Genomic DNA, 10258 nt, shown 5'->3' on the forward strand with positions numbered 1-10258 from the left:
TTTCGCAGGGAGAAATACGAACAAAGGTTACGAGCACGCGAACGATGTTAGTGTTAAGTGGCACAATTATTGTGTGCCCATTTTTACACGCACATAATGTAGTATGTACCTCCTCCATCTGGTCATTTTATAATGTGTACTTTTTCATTTGTGCAAATAATTTACATTTTGAGGAATTGCATAGAAGGAAAAAAAAAAAAAAAAAGATGGAAGCAAGAAAAACGTGTTTGCCTTTTGGGTTTGTTGTTCATTGCTTAGCCTTCGGGGGCGACGGCTTTAAAGTTCAGTGGCGGGGAAATTACCCGTGGAGTGTTTATTATCCCTTAGAGTTTACCCTTTAATGGATTATGTTTCGCAGGGTGGGTAATCTCCTCGTGGAGGAGAAAGTCTTTCATCCTTGCTGCTTCCTTGCACGTGGAACAATCTTTGGGGGTTCCGCACAACTCCAAGTGATGGGAAATAATGAGGTACCCATTTTATGTGCCTTGTGAATGCGTGTGCTCATGAGGAGTGTATTCTGCGCACCTTTGCATACGTCATGCAACTCCTCTCCGACGCGGTATTTCCAACCGCCACAACGGTACCGAGGCATATGTCTTTACTCATGTGGGCACCGTGTCTGCTGTTTGAGAAACACCTCTAAACCAGCTCGGTTAAGCTATTCCATCACAAGTTGGAGGAAAAAAAAGCATAACTTGGGTTGTGGACCCAGGGAACTGCTGCGAACAAATTTACACATGAAAGCTCCCCATTTGGCTGTGTCCCCGTATCCGCATTTTTATCTTCCACGTGTTAGCACACCAATTTAAAAAAATTAAATAAATAAATAAAAATACGAACAAATAGAGAAGCAAGCAAATTCTGCAAGGTGATCGTTTCCTTACGCCGACTATTCATTTTACCCCACGGGAGGAACAATTTAAAAAAAAAAAAAAAAAACGAAAAGCAATTAAAATGATTCACTCATCATTTAATATGTCCCTCCAAGTGGAACACTTCGTGGAGGAATCATTTCCAACCCGTTTGGTGAAAGTAACGGTTGCGTTGTCGCCGCACGCAAAATGGGGTTGAGAAGTACCCCGCTATAGGGCATCATTCTGTTATGTTAATGCTTCTCCTGGAATGGGTGAAGTAGATTCGGGAGATGCATGCAGCATTTATGGGTGGGGAACATTTTCCAAATAAGACCATCACTGCCTTGTTGCTTTGTCGTCATTCACCTGCTTGCCCATTTTTACTTTTTCCCCGTTGTCCACCGATCCGGTAACGCAGAGGGGCGTCCCTCTACAGCGTGTCTGAGTGTGCAGATGATGCACAAAAGGGGGATAATACAGGAACAAAAGAACTGCGCATAAAAAACACAAAAGGTATGCGATGCGTTTAAAAAAAAATAAATGGCCACTCGTCTCTACCGAAATTCACTAATCAGGAAGTGATAAAACGTGGAGACCGCTGCATGAGTAGGTCTTGCAATGTATTTTGTTTTTCCTCCCCCAGCGAAAAAAAAAAAAAAAATCCCCGTTCACTCTATCTTCAAAAGTCGCTTAAATGAAAAAAAGAAATAAAACAACATCGCCGATGCGAATGGCTCCCCGTGCCATACTCCAAGGCGCAGGGACTGACAGAGTATGAGCCACTGTCTAGGGGCGAGAATCTCCTCTCTCTCCCTCCTTGCCGTGCCCCTCCACATGTGCACACCTTGATCAGACGCGCGTAATGGGGCTAAAAAAAGCGCGAAAAGAAAAAAAAAAAATAATAAAATAAAAATAAATGAGCCCAGGAGCGAGGCAACGGATAAGTGGAGAGAAAAATATGTCGCTCATCCAAAAGGGGTCCATGTGCATATAGGCAAAGATGGATAAGGGAAAGAATGGGCCACTGCGCTAATACGTGAAGGAGTCCTCACACACGTAGTGCTGGCGGACAGCTAAAGTGGGCCCTCCCTGGGAAGACCCAGCGTGTGTCCGCGACGAATAGTCTCAAACGCGCACAAAGTTCACACCTCAGGGGAATCCCCCTACCGTGCATTTGACCAACCCAAACAGGATGAACGAAAATAAAAAGTTGGAAATAATTCGGAGCATGCTGCACACCCTACTGGGGGACTCGGAGAAAGAAAGGAAAGACGACGATGATGTGGGAGAGGAAGAAGTAGCAGACGCAAATAATAATCCTCTGCACTGCGCCCCTCGAGGTGACCACCGTAACGTTTGTAATGAAACAGAGAAGGAACAAAAGGAAAAAAATAAATTGAAGAAAAAATATGTACAGAAATCCAAAGAAGTCATATCTTTTTATAGAAATTATATGAACAAGTCAGAACAAAAAGAGCTGGAAAAGTATGCAAATCTTTACGACATCGTTTTAAATAATTCCTTCGAACATACAGAAAGGGACAGCATAGACACGTACATGTATTGTAACGTCTTTCCTATGTTAAAGAAAACGTTTGACGCATTCGTTGTCTATGTGTCCAAATTAAATGAACATAAAAATGATGAAAGTTACACAAAGGTCATAAAAAATTTCGACCCAATTTTATTGTTCTCTCAATATATTATACGTTTGACGGATGAGGACTTTTCACAAAGCGACAAGGACAACAGCTTATTTGAAGAAGAACTTAATGGATGTTTTCCTACAGAGGAAGATTTTCAAAAGAAGACGACTCTTGAATTGGACAAACTTATACATGACGAGTGCTTCGTTACCGCTGGTGGGATGCATACCAATGTAACTGACCTGGGTCATACTGATGGGAAAAAAACGGATGCAGAATTGACGCAAGTTGAAAAAGAAATCAACGATTTTTACAACAACTATGACATAGTAGCGCAAGAGAACAAACTGAAAAGGTGGGAAAAAAGAAGGGATATTTTGAGGTCCATTTATAGCAACAAAAATGTTTTATCAGCTGAAGAAATAGCCTTGTATAATTCGTACTATGAGGAACGTATAAAAGTGAGGGGCAAAAAGGTGCTAGCTGGTAGGCGCGACTCCTCACTCATCCTGAACTTTGCTACGACAAACTCGTTTGGAAATGTCGCTGTGACGCCTAATGAGTTTAACATAACGCTTGATTTGGAGGAGACACGAGGGGGGACACGTGGTGATGCAAAAGAAAAGGGTGGAGAAGTACAGGTTAAGGAGAAGGGTCACCTGAACGTGGCGAACCCCCCTGGCGATGCCCATCCGGATGAAGTCGGCGATAACCTGGATGAACTAATAAAACAACTGGAGCGAAGGGAAAGCTCCTACTTTGAAAAGAGGATACACTTTGTGTTAGACAAATGGGTTCGAGAAGAAGACGGACGCAGACTCATAATCAAACAAAAGGATAAAATAAAAATCATCTTTGATGAATTTAAAAAGAAAAATTACACCATCACAGATAAAGACATCATTCCATTGCTATTCTTCATAGACAAAAAATTATTTCTTAATTATACCCTTGTGCATCAGTACAATTTTAATAACTTCCATTATATTTTTTATTTACATTCTTCTTTTTATTGTTCTGATACGAATAGCATCACGTTTGAAGAATTGTGGACTTTCCTTGTTTCTAACTTGCCTCTAAATTCCCACTTGTATAAGGAAGACATTTTAATTGGGCTGGACAAATTTTACAGAAAAAAAAAAATCCTCCGAAATTTTCAGTTCACCATCACTTTTGTAAAAAACTTCCTTCTCTTTCTCTTGATGGACATGTTTTTATTCCTTTCCCGTTTTGTCAAGCAGGAGTTAAGTCACCACCCCCTTGGGCCTCTTAGCCGGAGCTGCAGTGGAAGCATTGGGGCGGGTATTGCTCTAGGGAGCAATTTTTACCTCCATATGAACTCCCTTTCGCCCTTCTTCTCCTCCTCCGAGGGGTCCTCCACTGAGGCGTTGGCCTCAGTTTGTGCACCTGCCTGCTCCATGCATGGCGACAACAGCACCCAAGTAATATACGGGGGGGATGTCCTCCCTGAGAAGGGCGCATCCAAGGAAACACTTCCCCCATTTTCACCCAATGAAGAGGAGCAATTGGGACCCAGCCAAAGCGAAAACAAATCACAAACGTTACACCCCGAGGGGTACGTGAAAAGAAATCTGCTTCTCCACCTGCTGATGCTCCTCTGGGGAATCAACATAAAGGTGGATGGGCTGCAAGAGGAGGTTCTCATTTCGGACGAGTTGTCCACCGACATGGAGGGGGAAGCGGCGGATGAGACAGACGCAATAGACGCGATGGATGCGGATGGCGCAGTTGGGCACGATACCTCGGCGAAGCACTACGAAGACGCACATGCTTCAGGGGGAGGCGGCAAACCGTTACATAGACCGCCCTACGAACACATTTACCCACAGCGCAAAAAGGACGCACACGAATGCACCTGCAGAAGTGACGGAGAAGTGGCAAAAAAAGGAATTACAAACAGAATTGCAAAAAGAGTGTCACCCAAAAAAAGGAGCTTCTCAATCGACGGAAGGAACAAACAGTACAATTTGAAAAAAACATCAGTGGAAGACGCAATTAGGAATAAGAAAAAAATAAATGAGGATGAATTAGAAGAAGAAAAAAAGAAGAAACAAAAAAAACGTGCTCATGATATGTATACATTACAAAAAATATATAAAAAAAAGAAGTATAAAAAAAAACTCTCCATTTTGATGCACTCTATTGTTAAAAATATTAAGCCGAAGAAAAAAAATTATTATAATAAGCTCCTTGAAATGCTAAATGGCGGTGCGAAGAAGCAGGTCTTTTGGGACCTTTTTCTTTTCCCACTGGAAGGTTATGAACAATTTACCACAGAGTATGATATAGGATGGACACTGAACGGTGTAGACGGCACCACGGCCATGAGCACTGATGGGTGTTCAACATTTCGTGAAAGCGCAAGCGGCGGAGGAAGTAACAAGCATTTAGGTGACACGTGTCCCGATGCCCACTCTTTTGGGAGCACCGATTCATCGCCCCATCCCTGCGGAATGCACATTTTGAAGGGAGAAGGCGGAGACCCCTCTAAAATTCCCTTCTTCCCAGAAGATGAAATTTTCCCGCAAGTGGAAAATTTCATTCAAACGTACATCAAAAAGGGAAGGAAAAAGAGGTCCTCCGACGGGGATCACAAAATGGGGGACACGACAATGGAGGAAGTAAAATCAAGTCCATCTACCAACAAAAGTAGCAGTTCATCCATCCGGCTCCTGTGCAATTTCAGATTGTACAAGAAAAAATTCCTCAATAAATTTACAACGGAGCGTATTTACCTGCTACTCCTTTTTGTGTGTTACGTGAACAAAACCATGAACTCTTTTTTCCTGCGGCGCGCAGCCACCAAGGGGAATTGAAGTTACCACACTCACGCAACACTGTGGGCGCATTCTCTTCGCGTTTCACATTTCCACTTTACCAATTTTTTTTTTTTTTTTGTTCCTGTCGCCGACTCGAAAAAATAACAAAAAAGAAGGTACTCTGTATGTCGCACTAACCCGTGTTTCTCATTTGTAAAGTCAAAAAAAGGAAAAAAAAAAAAAAAAAAAGGTGCAAACTTTTTTAAATATGAATATATTCCTGCTTATACAGACCCACACGTCGATAGAGCCACATGCACAACACGTTTTTAATCACCTAACGTTTGGAAAGGCAGGATGCGCTCGGTGGGAAGGTGTACGTGACGGGTTAATTGGCGTCCTATTTTCTTCACTCCCTTTTGGGACATGTCACTTCTTAACCTGGGCATACGTCTTCACACCCACCATTTCCCCTAGCCAACTAAAATATAAACTTAATTCCCCCATTTATGAACATATTTTCTTTGTACATGTGGGAGAACAAGAGAAAGTACATATAGCTGGTGACCCACTTGGAGAGAAGAATGTTCTTTTCGTATTTCCTTATGATGAAAGGAATTTTGTTATTTTTTATGGTCGCGCAGTGGTTTTTAATTAAATTCACAACGTCGTTGTAGTTCAGTATTTCCCTCTCGTCACACTCTTCTTCGATCTGCATGGTGGAGTGGAATGTTACCGGGGGGGGGGGGGGGTGTATAGGGGAAGGGTACAGTGTGCCGTGTGTGCACCAGCTCAATCAGCGCAGCGAGAGGACGACATACACTACTCCCCACGAATGCAACACGGGGAGCACATCGCAATACGGTTTGGTGTGCCCAATTTTTTCGCTAATTACCAGATTCGCCAAGTCATAGATTATGCTGTCGATGAACTGCAGGGGCAGCTTGTTCTTCCAGTTGACTAGCCAACTTTCGGTGGGTACCCAGTGATCTGCATGAACGGAAAGGGAAAAAAAAAATTGGCAGTAATGTGTGCAAAAATACGTAGTCATGTGTGCACTTTGGCTAACTCAAAAAAAAAAAAAAAAAAAAAAAAAAAAAAAATAGGCAGCGATGTGTACAATTTGGCTAGCTCCAAAACAGAAAAAAAAAATTACAAAATATTGCAATGAGCAATAACTGCACAACTGCCCCAATGCATCATTCGCTGCGGGGCGGCTCACGACGTCGTGCTCGTTGGGGCAGACCAAACAGGAGACTCACCAGCGGGTGGGGTGGAAACAGAGAGGCAGTTATCCTTTAACATCTCGTGCAAGTTGTGAATGGAGAAAAAGACGTCCTTATTCTTTATGATCATGTAAATCAAATTGTAGTTATCATTTAAGTTGTGCGATAGGATGTTGTTTATAAAATCCAGCATAAGGAAAAGGGAATAATAATGATGTTGGGATGAGAGGAGCCATTCCTTTTTTAAAACTTTTTTTAAAATATTAATTATGCTCTCGCAAGAATAGGTGTTCATGGACTTGATGTAAACGCTGACATTCGTCAAGATGGTAATGGACATATCGATAATTGGCTCGAATTTTAGAAAAAAAATGTTGTCATGGATCAGCATGCATAAGGCATACACTAGGAAGTCCACGTAAGAGTCAAACTGGTAGACGTTTCTTAGCGGGAACTTCACCTTAATTTTCTGGTCGTACTTTTGATTGAGGTTTTTGCAAATGGTCGCGTTGGATGACACCTTCAGGATTATGAAAAGGCAAATGTAAATCAGTCCGTCTATTTTGCGCACGTTGAACTCGTCGCACTTGCCAGACTGGTTGAAGCTGCCGTTGTGGTAGACCCGCGGTTGCTCGTCGTAGCTGTTTGTGTAGGCCTGGTTGGCAGGGCTGGCTATGTGAGTGGTGGTGTCCGCGGTAGTGCTAACGGTGCTACCGACCTCCTTTTCACGTTTGCGTAGATCGGCCAGAGTCTGCATCTCTCGCTTCCGATGGTGATTAAAGCAGATCAGTATGTACAAAATGTAAAAGAGGAACAAGCTGCTATTGTGGTCTTTCATGTGCTTAATAAACAGCCGATTGTTATCCATCAAGTGCCACAGCAGGCACAAATAATTGTGAAGAAACAAAACCTGCTCCTCATAATGTTCGTAGTACAACTTGTAACTTATCAGTATGTTTAACGCTCCTTTGTAAATGTACGAAATATCGTTTATGTCCAACTTACGCAGCATTTCTAGGTACACATTATTGGAGCGCAGTTTTTTGGACTCCTTTTGCTTTTTTAAGTAATCGTAGTAATATTCATCGTTTGTGTTTTTTCCCTCTCGATTAATTTCGTTCAAGTAAAATTTTCGCTCTTTCATAAGGTGCTCCAGTTGTTGAAATTTTTTTTTTTTTTTGTTTTTTTTACCATTGTTCAGGTAGCCATTTTCCTCTGCGTCTGTGCATGTGCTTGATGAGTTGCATGACCCCTCTGGGGAATCATGAAGCATGATAAAATCGGCATGTATGTTCGTGACCATTTCATGGATTCCTTGTTCGTCCTTCTCGAGCGGGTGCTCCTCCCCCTTTGTGCTTTTATCCGTGTCTGACTTTTCCTCCTCACCGCTTTCACCATGCGTTATCAGCGTGTCGTCCCACTTGCTTGGCTCATTTCCGCTCTGGTCTAGCGAATTGGTGCTGCTGCTATTTCGGAGGGGGGCTTCCTCCCTGTGTACATCTCCTATGTGTGCTTGTCCTATGTGTGCTTGTCCTATGTGTGCTTGTCCTATGTGTGCTTGTCCTATGTGTGCTTGTCCTATGTGTGCTTGTCCTATGTTTGCTTGTCCTATGTTTGCTTCACCTATGTTTGCCTCTCCCCTATGCGCGACGCTGTAGAAGTACCTGGCCGCGCTACTGACATAGTGAACCCTCTTGTCGTCCTCCAAAACGAACGGATTAAAATCAATCAGCAAGTTCAAAATGTGAATGCACAAATTGTAAAACTCCAAATAGGTTTTATCGTAAAAGTAAAAACTAAAATAATTAAATTCATTGTCATATATGACGGCCAAAAGGGAAAGAAAAAAAGTCGCAGTGTAGTAAACTTCCCCACTTGTAAAGAGAAAAAGGAACAAATTCTTCTCTTTTAGGTACTTGCTTTGGTCCATATATACATACGAGCTTAACAGGACTAGGAGGCACTTTAAGATGGCGCTTCTGTTTTTTATTAATTCCAGGTTTATATCGTTACTGTGTGGGGGTGATACATCGACGCTGCTTGTGTTCCTCCTTAAATGAGTCTTGGTCATCTCGTCTTCCTTGTGACATGTTAGGCCCATTTCACGGTTGGACATTTCATAACTTGGGTTTGCCTCCCCAGGGGAGGTGGTACTAGCAGTCCCCCTGTCGCTGACATTTGAACATTTGGTACCCAGTTTGGCGTACCTTCCATCGTGCAAGGCGCTAACCCTATCACCTTCGTCCTTGCTTGCAACCAGTGGTGCACTCCCGTCTTCTGTCCCATCAACATGCTCACCAGCATGTGCACACTTTTCGTTTCCTACTTCGCCTTGTCCACTGCTCCCATATTTGACCCGTTGATGGATGCAGAACTTGTGCAACCACAGCTTTCTTACATCTACCGTGTTTACACAGGGGTACATTTTCTCCTTCACTGGGTGGACGTCCTCCAGGTGTTCCGCATTGTAATCACCCTTCACACCCTTCGCGTGGTCTGCGACGGTGGTGAGTTCGGCTCCTCCACCAATGCATATACCTTCCGTGAATAGAGCCAGAAGGAAAAAGTTGTACAAGTGGAGAATCAGCACATTGTTCGTGCATACGTAGGTAGGTTGGACGGGACACTCTACACGATTTTCTCTCCACAGTAAGTCGAACACTTCCTTTTTGTGGCAGTTATACTGTAGCACTGGGAGCAGCATAAGGCATATGTTTACACATGCTTTGCAATCATCAAGGCATCCCGTGGAACCTGTCGGTGGGTGGGGGGAAATTGATTAACAACACATGTTGTTATGATTTACTATACAAGGGGGGGGGGGGGAATATATTTACGCTCATTTGCCCGCTCTCTCGCCAGCTGCACTGTGCAAAAAGACTTATCGCGACGAATATATACATATACACATATATGTATACACATATATATGTGTCGTCCACGATAGGAGCGAAATACTCACCCTTCAGTATCAACTTGTGCAGCGTGTTCATGAAAAAACTGAAAAAAATTCTGACACACTTTTCATCGTCTAAGACCCTTTTGCATAAGGAGAAGTCTTCCTGGCTGTGCAGGTTCCTACCCAAGGATGACAATTCGCCGTACAGGTCGACGTCGTTCCACTTTTCATCATTTGCCTTCTCCACGAGGGCAATGATCCTTTTGCTGTTATTTTGGCCCATCAGTGCTGCTGCATATGGCTACTGGGGTCGGGGGGACTGAGTAGTGAAGAAAAAAAGGGGGGAACAAAAAAAAAAAAAAAAAACACCCACATGGACCGGGCGTTATTATAACATAGATGAAGGCTCATACCCCTGGTAACATACCACGGACATGCTGTTCACACCTGACGAAGGGAAGCGCGCTTTATGCTGCACTGCGCAAGTGCAAGTGGGGAAAGAACGAGGGACAATTCACACGTTGTATTATATAACCCCGCGGGGCAGTGTTAACCATGAAGAGGAGATAAAAACCCGCTAAATTCACTTTATTACTACGCAATGCACATATTCGCATTTTCGAGATGACCACGGAGGAGAGGCTGCCCCCTTTTTGTGTACCCCGGAACGCTTGCGGTGGGGGGTATGCGCACCAGGCTCAAAAAAAATAGCCCGAAAACGGGGGGCAAAAAAAAAAAAAAAAAAAAAAAAAAAAAAAAAAAAAAAAAAAAAAAAAAAAAAAAAACCTTAAAAGACCACCCTTTTTTTGTTACTCAAAAAAACTGGCACCTTCCTATTTCAGGTGTAAGGGGC

The 10258-nt window shown here is 43.0% G+C and overlaps 2 protein-coding genes across 2 annotated transcripts; one reads left to right on the forward strand and one right to left on the reverse strand.

The window, feature by feature from the left end:
• Positions 1 to 2046: 2046 nt before the first annotated feature.
• AK88_01311 (uncharacterized protein) lies at positions 2047 to 5337 on the forward strand (the record flags this gene model as incomplete). The annotated part of the gene is made up of 1 exon (XM_012478947.1): positions 2047 to 5337. The coding sequence occupies one exon, from the start codon at positions 2047 to 2049 to the stop codon at positions 5335 to 5337; it is 3291 nt and encodes a 1096-aa protein (XP_012334370.1).
• Positions 5338 to 5761: 424 nt separating this feature from the next.
• Positions 5762 to 9688, reverse strand: AK88_01312 (uncharacterized protein; the record flags this gene model as incomplete). The annotated part of the gene is made up of 4 exons (XM_012478948.1): positions 5762 to 5992; positions 6176 to 6270; positions 6543 to 9260; positions 9469 to 9688. 4 exons carry the CDS (start codon positions 9686 to 9688, stop codon positions 5762 to 5764), a joined length of 3264 nt encoding a protein of 1087 aa, XP_012334371.1.
• Between the last annotated feature and the right edge of the window lie 570 nt (positions 9689 to 10258).

Source organism: Plasmodium fragile (genome assembly GCF_000956335.1).
Source record: "Plasmodium fragile strain nilgiri unplaced genomic scaffold supercont1.11, whole genome shotgun sequence".
NCBI classification, from domain to species: domain Eukaryota; phylum Apicomplexa; class Aconoidasida; order Haemosporida; family Plasmodiidae; genus Plasmodium; species Plasmodium fragile.